Consider the following 13,887-nt stretch of genomic DNA (forward strand, 5'->3'; position numbering starts at 1 on the left):
AAAGGAAAGTCACCTTGTATACCAGAGACTTAATTTAACTTCATAATTAAAAGACACTGTGAGATTGAGCTAGATGATCTCCAAGGTGCCTTCCAAACCCATGATCTTAGCATTCTGAGCACTGCCCTCCACCTTTCTTTTTTTTGCTTCATGTCTTAATTTATAGACATAGTCAGAGATTAGCAAGGGCATATAAATTTATAAGTAAAAAAGAAAACAAAAACAGCAGCTGAGCTTTTCTGCAGATAGGACGTAAGTCAAAGGTGTCAGCATGTACACTCACTAGCTGTAAGTCAATGATTTCTCTCAGCACTGGCTAACTATACAGTGTTATCAGTAGCTATAATTGTGATGAGAACAGTAAAATTGGGCTTAAAGCCGACTCAGCCACTAAGTAAGGACTGCCTCCCTGTTTAGTTCTATAAGGAATAGGAGTAACAACCCTGTTTTGCTACTACCTATATCTCAGATAGATGGTATGAATGATCTGAAGAGCGCAACGCCTCTGATGTTATTTTAAAAAAAATTAAAAGAGGATTATCCCAGAAACAGATTTTAGAATCTAAAATAAGAGTGCTGACTGCTTCCTTGCTCCTCATATCCTATAACACCCTAGGGAGGGGCATAGCCCCTGCTACTCTACCACAATCACTACGAAACCTGCTCTCTTGATGTTTGCCACCCTTCCCACAGAATTTAATACCTGGCTCAGTCTTACTCTCTCTCAACCCCAATCCCTGCCCTCATTCTCAGGGAATTCAATATACAGATTAATGCTCCTCATTTTGGCCGCCTCAATTTTTCTATGCTCTACAACCTGGATCTCACTATTACACAAAACTATGTTCACCATGATCTTAAATTCCTGAAATTATTGTTTTCTTATTGATATTCTTTCTCTTCCTCTCTCACCACATCTCTTTTCCCCCAAACCTCCCAAATCTACTCTTCATCTTCATTGTAATTTCCAGTCCAGTCCTTCTAGTCCTCTCTCTTCTCCCAGTCCATCACCTCAATCTGACTGTTTTTCCATAGTTTTGATCCTATGAGTTGACCAGTTTAACTAGAGGATTTAAACCTTGAATCCTCTGCCCCTTTATTCTATTACTCTTGATGCCCTGCCAAAGCCCAACTCTGGGTTCTCCTCACCATCTATCTTCTTCACTCAGCGCTGGTCAAAGTCACCAGCCCACTGACTGAGTCCTCCCTGATGCACAGTCCTTTTATTCTTCCCTAGCACACATTCCACAATGGCTATTCCAAACCTTCTCACCTCTCCTTAAACTCCCTATACTGTCTCTTTCTTCCTCCTCAGCAGAGATCTTTGTCTCTTAATACACTGAAGAAAGAGATTATTTGCTGTGGTTTCCTCTTCTCCCTAATACACCGTAAAAGTCCTCAACATCATCTCCCATTCTGTCGTCTTCTGCTCCAGCCTCTGAGGAAGAAGTAGCCCTCTGCAGGCCAAAGCCAGCCCCTCGAGTTGTGCCTCTGACTCTCTACCTTCAAAAAACCCATTCCCTCTCATCTTCAGTCTCCTGCTATCTCCCTGGACCTCTTCTCTACTGCTACCAGTCCTACTGCTCAACTGAAAGTGCTCTCTCCAAGTTTCCCAAAAGTCTTAACTTCATTGTCCAAAGGCCTTCCCTCGATCCTCACTCTAACTGAATGCTCTCCAATTTTTCATACTGTCCACCACCAACTTCTCTTCGTTACTCACTTCTATCCTGGCTTCCTAACACTGCTCCATTAGTTTCCCCCTCTATCTACATAACTGTCCTTTCTCTCTCTTTTTTGCTGGACCATCATCCTTCACACAACCATTAAGAATGGATATTTTGCAAGAATCTGTCCCTAGGCCGCTTATCTTCAATCTCTCTTGATGATCTTGGCAACATAGGCTCAATTATTTCTATGCAGATGACTCCTCATATCCATTCTGAATCTCTCTACATCCCCAACTGCATGCTGAACAGGCAGGGATGTTTCAATGGCTTTTAAAACTCAACAAGTCCAAAAAAGTATTCACAATCTCCTTCCCCTCTCTTCTGCCCCTCATCCTCCCATTTACCTTGGTCAGTTTTGCTCTTCACAATCCTCCCCTCTCCTTCTCCACGCTCACATGCCACTCCTTTACTTAAGTCAGAACTTCAGCACTTCTTGCCTCTGCTCTTCATTTGGTGGTCCTAATTACAGTCTCTCCCCTCTTTTTACCTTTTCCACATAACCTTCAAATTACTATTTGTAAAATAGGGGTCTGACCAAGTCATTTCCTATCTCAAAAATCTTAAATATTTTTCAATTGACCAGGGATAAATCACAACCTCCTCTAGTCTGACATTCATGTCAAGCTTTCCACAGTCTGCTTCCAATCTACCATTCCAACTCTGCCTCACATTGCTTCTCTTCTTGCACTGGATGTTGTAGCCAAACTGGACTACTTGCTGTTCCATGAACTTCGCATTCCAATTTCCACCTCCATGCCTTTGCAAAGGTTGTCCTCTCCTTCTGCCTAGAAGGTACCCCCTCCTCACCCTGGGCATCTTAAAATCCCTCAGCTCAGATGCCACCTACCAACAGAAACCTTTCTGATTCCTACAGTCATCAGTGCTCTTTTCCTCCCTAAATTAGTTTTATCTACTTATCTTTGCATATATCATATCTTCCCAGTAGATTATAAGCTCCTTGAAGATAATGTCCTGGAGAACATTTTTTCTTTGTGTTCCCAGTGTCTTACACATGGTAGGCACTTGATGTTCACTGGACTGAACTTGAAAATCATTTAAAAAGCATTTTGGCAACTTCTGACATCAGAAATTTATCAAAGATACCTGGAAAGTCAAGTCTGTGAGATACTGAGGTGCAGTATGAATGGTTGACTCTCTGCTTCTCTCTTGCTTTTCATTTTCCATTTTGGTAGGTGATTTGTCTGGTCTCAGATCTTGGTCTTCTTCTGACTTGATTGGCTGGGTCTCCATATCAGTCTCATCATCACCTATTGTTACATGAAAATATACTAATCAAATCCTATGTTACTATCTAAACCTGGTTTATTCCTTTGGCACAGTGGTTATTCCATCTTTTCTTTCTTCTTAAAACACCATTTACTGACTCCCATCTTTCAGCATTCCTTCATTAGAATACCTTACCTCCTATTTTATAAAGGAGTCTGAGACCAACTGGTATAACCTTACTCAAATATCCCCAACTTCACCTTCACATAATACTGCACCTATATTTCTTCTACTCTTAGAAGAAAGAGGGCTTTCCCTCTTGTCTTTATGGCTAATACTTCCCTCTGTACCCTAAACTGCAACATATCCCTTCTGTCCAAGATGTTGCTCTCACTATTGCCTTGAGTACCCAGTGAAGAAAGACTCTGCCTACTCAAGGAGCAAGAGGTGGGTTCTGCATTTTGCACAAGACTGGCTCTTTAGTGAGGGGGCACTTAGTTATCAACTTGTTTCAGGTTCCATATTATTTTAGATCAAATGAATCAAACTGTTGCATGTGTCTTCCTTAATCTACATAAACCCCATGACTCTGGCAGGACACCATGGATAAACATGTCCAAGGCTTTCTAATCAGGAACCTTAGCTTTTAACTCAGCACTTCAGGAAGTTTTCCCCTTCAGAGTTAGAAGTCAGGTTTTCATTATACTCAAAGGTGGCTTTTTTTTCCTTCCTCAACTCAGGAAGAAACCTAACATTTTACACAGAATCAAAACCCAAAATAGTAACACACTGAAGAATTAAAGACTACCAAGTCTTGTGACCACTGGGACACAAGTGCAAACTAGTTATGGGGAAAGACATGAGATACACAACAGAATACATTTTGGAAGGGGCAGAAGAGGAGTTAGCTTTACCTTGGGTTGCTAAGGCACCAGACTTGACTTCATCTGGCTTCAACGCCTTTGTATCTACTGTTTTGAGATCCTCTTGTTGTTCATCTATTTCCATAGAAGCATCTTCTGAGTTCTCTTCCTGCTCACTGCTGGGGGGATGAGCAGACTGTTGCTGCTCCTGGCTGGCCACATCTATAGTCAAAGCACAAAAATTCATCTAGATCACTGGGAGGAAAGTAAGGACTTACCACAATACTTCACTAATTTCTAATTTGCAAGATTTATTAGTCCCACTGTATGAGATATGCAAAATACCTGCCCTAGAGTCCCCTGTGTTGCAAAGAAGTAACAACTGCCTCTCACTATTTTCCATAGATGTGCAAATTAAGCATCACTATGGAAATAGATGCACCAAATAAATATGACTGAATCCATAATATTTACTCATCAGTCCATACAAAAGGCATGGGGAACACTGATTTTGGAATCTGAATACCTAGGTTTAAATCTGGACTCTTGGATACTGACTAGCTGTCCGACTTTGGCCAAGTTACTAAACTACTCTGAGCCTTAGTTCCCTTATCTGTAAGATGGGGATAATACTCTATCTATTTCCCTTAATAAGGTTATTGTGAGGAAAATGTCATTGGCCTGAAAGTGCTACAGAAACATAAGCTGTAAATCTTATCCCATGTACATAGATGGCTATATAGAGAGGTCAGGGAGTGACCTCTAGGAGAAGGTACTGCATGTTTGAATCCTGATGCTACACTTAATTCATTACTCCATTCTGCCTCTCCTTTTCACTGAGGAAAACATTTATTTCAAGTTCATAGCTCTTGTTAGTGTAGGGGTCATCCTTAAATGACCTATAGGCAACAAACTACCTGGGAACGCAGTACACTAAGTGGGATTGTTTTGAAAGGATAAAAGCATTTTAAAAAGCACATTAGGTATAGAAATCTTCAGCCTATATTGCAATATGCATTTCACATCAGAATTTCCTCCAAGAGCACTTGAGCAGATTTTTTATCCATAAATCATTTTCTCCCTTAACTCCAAATTTAAAATTAAGGTAGGTTAATAAGGAAACTGCACAGACTCAGCTCACAAAAAGACGTGTAGCATCAACGAGGGCAACCGTGGTACCCAGTGATACTCTACCATAGGTCTGTGCATCATAGGATTCGCTGCCCTGCTTAATATGTTCAAATGCATCAGCTTCTTCAACTTTTGCTTGGGGCTGGGCTGTTTCTTGCTCTGCTGAGCTGGTGAATTCCACTGTTCTTAGCCGCTTATGCACATGCTCACTGTGGTCTCCCATGGAGCGCTCATTGTTAGCCTGGCCAGGCTTTCTCTTAAAACTCTGTGGATAAATGGTCAAAGGATATAAACAGGCAGTTTTCAATGAAGAAATCAAAATAGTTTATAGTCATATGAAAAAATGCTCTGATTAAAACAACCTTGAGATATCATTTTATACCTACCAGACTGGCTAAAATGATAGAAGGGCAAAGCGATAAATGTTGAAGAGAATGTGGAAAAACTGAGACACTAATTCACTGCTAGTGGAATTGTGAACTGACCCAACCATTCTGGACAGCAATCTGGAATTATGCTCAAAGAGTTATTAAACTACCAATATGCTCTAAAATGTTTATAGGAGCTCATTTGTGGTAGCAAAGAGCTGGAAATGCAGGGATGCCCATCAACTGGGGAATGGCTGAACAAGTTGTGGTATATGACTGTGATGAATTCTACTGTGCTCTAAAAAAAATGAGGAGCTCAACGATTTTAGAACATGGAAAGACTCTGCATGAAATAATGAAGAGTGAAATGAAGAGAACCAAGAGAACATTGTATACAGTAACAACAATATTGTTTTAAGAACGACTTTGAGCAAATAAGTTATTCTGTCTATTATGAATACCCAAATTAACGAGGACAAATGAAGAAAGACTCTATCTGCATTCAGAGAAAGAAATGATAAATAGAAGTATGTATAGAATAATTTTACACACACACACACACACACACACACACACACACACACCACACCTATTGATGTCTAATTGTAGCCATCTCCAGAGTGGGAGAGGAGGAGGAGGAATGGAGGGAGGAAAATGGAGGGAAAAAGAAATTTGCATGATAATTTTATTGTATATTTGAAAGGAAGAGCAAGTTGTGCATAGCAGATTTGCAGTTTCATATGCACTCATCTTTTTTATTGTACTATGTTATGGAAATGCTTGTTTTATTCCATAAATTAAAAACAAAATAGAAACTAGAATAAAAAAAAACTGGAGATGTATTAAAACATGGGTGACTGGTTTTGCTAAGCACCTTGGGAACAAGATTTGTTCTTCTAATTGTCCACCAGGCAATCTAACAGATGGAAATCTTACAGACTGTCTCAAGCTAACATTATTTCATTCAGTAACTACTGAAAAGCCTACATAATACAGGTCTGGGGATTGACTGTACACCTCTTATTGGAGGATAAGCCTAGCTGAGTTCAGAAACATCCAATACCAAGCTAGCCATCAGGTGACTAATTTTTATGGCCACAGCTACTATCAGAAATCATCTATAATATTATCAATAGGCTGTGATTTGTGTCAGTGGAAAGAGTACTTATGTCAACAAAATCTGAGGTCTATAAAACACAGTACTATGGCCAAAGTATAAAACACTGTAATAGGTACTGGTAGGGAAGAAACAAAGATAATGAGGAATGGTTTCTGCCTGAAATAGGATGCTCCAAGGGAGGAAGTCACAGCAAGGCAGCCCTACCAGGGAAAGTAGTTTCAACTTTTTCCAATAGAGTACTTATGGGGAACAGGGTCAGGAAGAGGGGGAGGAAGAGAGACGAGCAGGTATTGGTGGTCCTGTTAATAAGTTCTCTTTTCTACAGCCTACACACTAGTTGAGAAGATAAAAAAGAAAAAGACCTGTGTGTTTTTCTTGCTCCGCTTCTGAGATGCCAACCGGGACATCAGCTTGGACTCATGGCCTTCTGCTTGCCTTGCGTCTGCAGTACCACTTCCATGTTCCTAAAAATCCAAGGCCAAAGAGGACTAAGGCAAGAAGAACTCATCAACAATTTATTCTAGTAGACAACAACCAATTTAACATTCATTGACCTTACATTCTCCCTATACAGGTCAATGTATAAGAACATTCCCTTCATGATCTAGGATATAAAAATAAAAGTTAAAAGTGTTTGTGAAATTGTTGGCTAGCCAAATAGAAGATAACCCTCCTACAAATATATCACTGTAGGAAAGCCAATTTTAATCTCTCTCCTAGGGAATTATTTTAAAAAATAATTAAACTGTTTCTTCAAAACCATCATGCCAATAACACTTGCTAATTATAAAATAAATCTCTTAAATGCATGCTCTTCTGTAGATTTCTCTGTGGGACAAATACATATGAAACATAATTAAAGGTGAAGTATAGAGTGTCTAGAAAAGAAAAAAAAATGATACATCCCAATCATTACCAAGACTTCTTTAATGGGGGGGGAGGGGGGAGAATGCGCACAGAGAGCAACAAAGAGAAAAGAAAGGAGTTAACCACCAAATAAGAGCAAGCTTGAGCTGTTAAGTGAAACTCCAAATCACCTCTTTAGCTTGGTCCTTCTCAGATGCAGCTCCAGCTAGCTCAACAGCAATCTCACTCTGCAGGTTCTCCTCTCCTGTCTGCCCACAGGATTCATGTTCCTTCCTCTCCATGGCTTCAGGCACCTCCTCATCCACTTCCGGAATTTCCTTTTCCTCCTCTTTCTGAGGAGGTCAAAGTGAACATAATAATTAGCACTATGAGAGGATGCAATATAAGGGAAACCACAGTAACTATGAAGTAGGCTACAGCCCCATCACAAAAGTGACTAACTATGGGAGGGTCTTCTTCAAGTCTTCAGCTTGACCAGACCTAAGCAGATGGAAAGTCACTTCACAGATCATTTAGTCTAACCCCACCATTTTACATGGTAGAAAAACGTTGTGTCATTTGTTGTCCTACCCCATTATTTTACAGATGAAGAACCCAAAACCTCACGAGGTCAAGTGATTTGCTCAACTTTATACTGAACAGGGTCAGGATTTGAACCCTGATCCTTTGACCCTACATCCAGTTCTCTTTTTACTGCTTCATGCTGTCTGATGAGTAGAAGCAAAATATTAAATATATCACAAGGGAGTGTTAGGGAGGTTATTTTTCTAACCCTGCCACACCACAGATATTCCAACAAAAAAGAGATAATTCTTGCCCTCTCTGTTTTTGAGGGAGAACAATGTGCTATCACCTCCCCACCTGAGGCTGGAGGCCTTTGTGAGTGGGGACTCCATTCTCCTCGCTGGCCTCCTGGTGCTGCTGCTCTTCCTCAGCTGCGTTCTCATCTGAGTTTTCCACACTATCTTTCTCTTGGTCATCAGTTTCTGCCTCTGCTTCTTTTTCCTCCTCCATCTTGTTATCTTCAGATGTTCCTTCTTCAGGCATACCTAGATCTTGAACTTCCTCGCTTTGGTCAGGAATAGCATCTTGCTCTTTTTCCTCAGCTCCACAACCAGCTTCTTCTGGGTCCATTGGCTTCTCATCAATTTCAAGAGGATTTGCTTCTGGAGAGAGATGAGTGAAAAAGTAAAAGGAAGAGTGAATTTCAGAAATCCACAACGAAAAGCATATTCTAGAACACAGAAGAAATGAAACTAACTTAACTTAAATGTCTTCAGTATCAACCTTGGGAATGAGAACTGGAAGTTCTTCATTGGACATAAAAGTTATAGCATGAATTCAAATGGAAGCTATCTCTATTTATTTGAAATGTTTAGTGACAACCCTTCATTTAGTCTTTGTTATAGCACCTCCAACAGAATATTGCTTTCTCATTCCTTGGTCAAATTCATCTGGAGAGAGTTAAATGGCAGCACAAACTACTCCACACCTAAAGGAAATCACTACAAGTTATGTGATACATTTCTATTCAGAAATTTGAAATTTTCTATGTCAAATGAACTTATTAACTTCATGCTACTTTGTAGATGAGTAGGGTCATGCCTACTCACACCTGCAACTGAAAGAAGTAAGCCAAGGGTTCATGGTAAGGTGGAAAGAGCATAGAAATCTGGAAGACTTGGGTTCAAAGTCCCTAGCTCTTTGCTTTATGCACATAAACTTAGTATCTCTGGGATTTGGTTTTTTTCTTTTCTTTCTTTTCTTTTTTTTTTCCCCTAGGCAATGGGGTTAAGTGACTTGCCCAGGGTCACACAGCTAGTAAGTGTTATATGTCTGAGGCCAGATTTGAACTCAGGTCTTCCTGACTCCAGGGCCAGTGCTCTATCCACTGTGCCACCAAGCTGCCCCAGGATTTAGTTTTTTTCATCTCTTATTAAAATGAGGAGATGATCTGTAAGGTCCCTTCCCAAAATGACAGTCTATAATTAAGTATCTACAGCATAAATGGCTGCTGCTAGGCTTTATCAGTGTACACTGAATATACAGACACTAGTCCAGACATTCTAGGCTATGATATATATTGTGGGTTCACATGCATGAACATAAACTGAGAAAGAAAAATAAGGGGAGGGAGAAGAACACAAGCATATATAATGAGAAGAGACAAGAAAAAGATACGAAGTGGCTAGGAGGAACATCAATACAAGAATGTGAAATAATACTAAGACTAAAGAGACACCAATCAGTTAATGAGTTTTACTTATATATAGACTACTCTATATTCTTTCTCTATTACTGCTATATAGATCACTGTTTTACTCTAAGTGGGGGAAAAAAAAACACCAAGCAAACAGGCAACCAGTTCAAACTGATCTCATCACATGATTTCTGGCCTGACCTCCATTCCAATTTCTATCTTTTATGGAGTTTTCTTTTTTCAATTCACAAGGGTTTTTTGAGAAAGCAAAATATATTTCTCAACCACTTTTGGCATGTTCCAACCAATGAAGCAGTTTCTTCTATCGGTACCTCCTTCTTCAGCTTTATCCTCCTCATCACTCTTTTCTTCACCATCAAGGTTCAGGTCATCAGGAAGGTCCAGAGGCTCTGGTTCAGGGTGCTTTTCTTGGTTGCCATGATAAGGATCTACTTCATTTTCATCATATTCCCTCTAGTAGGCAGAGGAAAGCGGACCAAAGAGAACACTGTATTAACACATACTCTCTTAGAAGGGATTGCTATATGATGTTCCTAGGTATCAATCAGTCTATTCAATTTATCATTGTCAAACAAAGAATTTAACAGTCATGCTGTCATTTCAAAACTCTTTCTGTGTAGGTTCTTCAATGACAAACCACAGAGAAAAAAATTTAGTTTTTAACACCAAAGTATTAACATAGTTTTATGGATATTCTACCTCTTTGTAGGCAGTTAAATGCACTACCCATTTTGTACATTCTTTTACATGTTAACCAGAATGATAGTAAATGGATGAAAAGGGGTAGAAGCAATTGAGGAGGGGATCCTTCATTAATTAATGGCAGGCTTGTATATTAGTTATCTATATAATGTCTTTTTCTAAGATTCATGCTTACAGTGGCCAACAAACACAGAAAATTACCAGTGAAACCTACATTCTTAGGAAGAACCTAAGGGCCAGGAGGCACAGACTTACACAAAATCAAACAGAAAGAGATGGGAGAGGCATCTTAGCTCCCCCAGCACCAGTTCCATTCCACATTACTCAACAATGATGTCTGTAAGAGCTGTGCTTTGTTTACTGTGATGTCCACACACACTCAGGATATAGGATACAATTTGAACACAAGAGAACAGGTTTCCTACCTCAAAAAGTCTTAGGGTCGGGAAGAAGTTTTCATTGGGTTGTCTATATCTGCAATTAATCACCACTATATCTAGGACTCACTTTGAAATTCTTATTACCTCATCTACTTGTTCGTGAATTTTCTCTTTGCCTTGTCCGTCATCATCTGCCTCTCCCGCTCCCTCTTCTTCCTGTTTGCTTGGCTGCTTTTGATCTTTGTTCTGATTGCCTGCATCCAAGCTGTCATCCTTTGCAACAAGTTCAGAGTCCTCCTTAACAGACAGAAAAAGGTGGGGAAAGTGTGTAATGGGGAAGTATAGACACAAAAACTCTCACACTCAATCCCAGAAACTGTTTACACAACAATTTAGTTCTTAGACTTTGCAATTTTCTCTTAATCTTACAATACAGAAATGTACAGCCCACAGGGAACTATGGACGCCTGGAAGGATAACATTCAAGGTAAATCCAAACATCAGTACCAAGAGTTATTTGTATGAACAGTACGCGAAGTGCTGTGCTCAGGCAATAAATATGAAACTATTATCCTATTTCTCACTGTAAGGACCAAATGGCTCTGAGATCTTCCCAGGTCCATCATTTTATACATCTGGAATAACCAAAATAATTGAAGGAATTCTGTGGCCACTGACAGACTCAACCCTTAAACCACTTTTACCAAAAGAAATCTTTTATTCTCTCTGTCTCCTAATCTTAATTCACAATCCACAGCTTTACCCACAGAGCAATCTCACTAACAAAACACTGAATGCAACCAATGAAACTAATAAATCTTGGGAGGCAGGCAGCAAAGAAGGAAAAGGAAAGGAAGGGAAATGGAAAAAGCATAGAAAGATGAAAAAAAAAAGTGGGGGGGGTGATGAGGGTTTATAAGGAAGAAAAGAGTAGTAAGAAATTATCTCTCATATGACCTATATAATTTACTAAGCTATGACCCTGAAACTTTACTGGGTTTTTCCCCTCCTTAAACAAAATTACCTCATCCATTCCTGGTCCAGTTTCTTCTGCCTTACTGTCATCTTCATCTTCCTCCTCCTCCTCATCATCACCCCAGAGCCTTTCATCTAGTTTTTCAGCTTCCTCTCCACTGAGATCTCCCATCTGTTTATCCAGTTCTTCATTTTCATTATCAGATTTCTCATCATCCTCTTCTGAAAGGGGAGAGGCATTCAGCTTAATAAGACATATCCCAGCACACAGGGAAATGTGGAAAAGAAGACAGACAGATCCTGTTCATATAAAAACTAAAACCTCTCCATGGTAGATAAGGACTCATAGGTGGTGTCTACCTAACAGCCAAACAATTGGCTCCATTTACACAACACCTTAGACTAGACCATCGGTACAGTAGAGAGAGATCAGTGAAATGAATCAGAAGACTTGGGTTCTAGTCCTAAATCTGCCTGCTACTAGTTGGTAACTTTGTGGAAGGCCTTTTATCTCTCTGGTCCTTAACTTCCTTATTTGTAAGATGAAGCATTTGTATTAGAAGACAACCTAAATCTCCTTTTAGCTGTAATGCTATAACACTATAATCTAAATAGTAACTTTCATTTCTGCAAGAGCTGGACCCCTTCCCCACCCCCTGCCCCAAGCTACCATTTTCTTTTTACCCAATATTTAACCCCACTATAATTCGTATCATAATATACTGTGCTTTGATATCAGTAGTCCCCTTGCTGACCTATGCACGGCTTCAGGCAAGCACAACTGTAGCAGAGGCCCTCTGAAATTAAAGAAGTCACCTTGTAAGCAGGTATATGAGGTCACTGGGGAAAGGAGGCTTCTTTGAAATCAACTAGAAATTTTTGCCTTTGTCAAGAGAGAGATACACATGCTCACACTAAATGCTCTTAAACCAACTATAATTCAAACAATCTCTACACATTGTTATGAACCAACTTGTTCTAACAGATTAGATGAATGAAAACATGGAGTTTCTTGGACTGTACTTTATCTTTTTTCCCAAAATAAGAATAAAGTGATACATGGTCCACATTAGTCAAAAGTGCCAAACCTTGTTTTTCCAGTTCCCCATCATGCATTTTCCCATCAAAGTCCTCTGACATTTCAATGGCATTATCTTCTCCTTTAATATCAGGTTTTGAGTCTGGGTCCTCTTTCTCTTTTTCTTGACCCTTTTGATGACTGTCCTCTACCTATATTGAATAACATTGTCAAAGACATTGATGAATAACTTAATATTAAGTAATTTTGTTTCACCATTACTTGAAATTTAAATCTCAAATTCAATCACATAAAACACTTTTTCTACATTGGAAAAAAATTAGCCTGACAATTATGAATATGATTAGAGTAACAGTTGGCAAACTACTACTTGAAGGACAAATCAGGCTGCTGCCAGTTCTTTTAGGCTGGTGAGCTAACAATGATTTTTACATGTTTCAATATAATAAAATTTTATTTTAAAAATGAAAAATTTATTCTTAGTTCAAGCCTTATAAAAACAGGAAAAGGCTGCATTTTCACCTATAAGCCACAGTTTGCAAACTGCTAGATTAGAGTATTTCTTTTCTTTTCTTTTTTGGGGAGCAGAGATGGGTGGGAACAGACTTGTGATATCAGCACTTCAGGAAACCCCTTGTGTGGAAACTCTCTCCATCATTACATTATCAGCAACACAGGTATAGTTTACAGCCTCAGAAAGTTGCCTGGGGTATTCAGAGGCTAAGTAGCTTGCCCCTAATCCAATAGCTAATAAGTAACAGAACTAGGATTCAAACCCAGGTCTTCCTAATTTTAGCTTTGCATATGATTCATTATACCATACCGTCTCTCAGAGTCTAGTCACACACTGTAAAGAAATATAATTTCAGTATCTTTGCATACCTCTTTGTCACTCTTGATAAACACATATACATGGTTTACATACTACTAAATATCCACCAATTCAGATACTTGCTGAAGTGGAGATAAAATAGTTTAGTCCAAAGTGTATGAAAACTTTTTTTCAACACTGAAGTCTTGATTCCAAGAAGGAAAACTCCAGAATTATTAAAAAAAAAAGTTTCCTTAGCAAAGAGCTTTTAGTAACAGAAAGCTACATGCCAACAGAGCACTTTTGTCCCCTGCTGGATGTAGATTATAACATAAAAGGCTACACAACTTCCTTTAGACTGGCTGAATTTTTCAAAAATTTAAAGAACCAAGACCAAGAAAAAAATGCTCCTTAAAGGACCTCTAAAACCATTGAGACTCCCAATAAAGATAAGCT

The 13,887-nt window shown here is 39.2% G+C and overlaps 1 protein-coding gene across 1 annotated transcript in view; it reads right to left on the reverse strand.

Moving 5' to 3' along the window:
• The window catches only part of MDN1 (midasin AAA ATPase 1), a 172,875-nt gene that overhangs the window by 11,077 nt on the left and 147,911 nt on the right, over window positions 1-13,887 (reverse strand). Inside the window, exons 85-94 of the mRNA XM_027855090.1 lie at window positions 12,670-12,811; window positions 11,631-11,803; window positions 10,751-10,903; window positions 9,836-9,977; window positions 8,165-8,469; window positions 7,474-7,635; window positions 6,799-6,900; window positions 5,012-5,213; window positions 3,869-4,039; window positions 2,832-2,995 (exon numbers count right to left, since the gene is read on the reverse strand). Coding sequence (XP_027710891.1) covers window positions 2,832-2,995; window positions 3,869-4,039; window positions 5,012-5,213; window positions 6,799-6,900; window positions 7,474-7,635; window positions 8,165-8,469; window positions 9,836-9,977; window positions 10,751-10,903; window positions 11,631-11,803; window positions 12,670-12,811 — 1,716 coding nt within the window. The remainder of the gene's footprint in view (window positions 1-2,831; window positions 2,996-3,868; window positions 4,040-5,011; window positions 5,214-6,798; window positions 6,901-7,473; window positions 7,636-8,164; window positions 8,470-9,835; window positions 9,978-10,750; window positions 10,904-11,630; window positions 11,804-12,669; window positions 12,812-13,887) is intronic.

Source organism: Vombatus ursinus, unplaced genomic scaffold, assembly GCF_900497805.2.
Source record: "Vombatus ursinus unplaced genomic scaffold, bare-nosed wombat genome assembly UNPS02000582.1, whole genome shotgun sequence".
Taxonomy (NCBI): Eukaryota; Metazoa; Chordata; class Mammalia; order Diprotodontia; family Vombatidae; genus Vombatus; species Vombatus ursinus.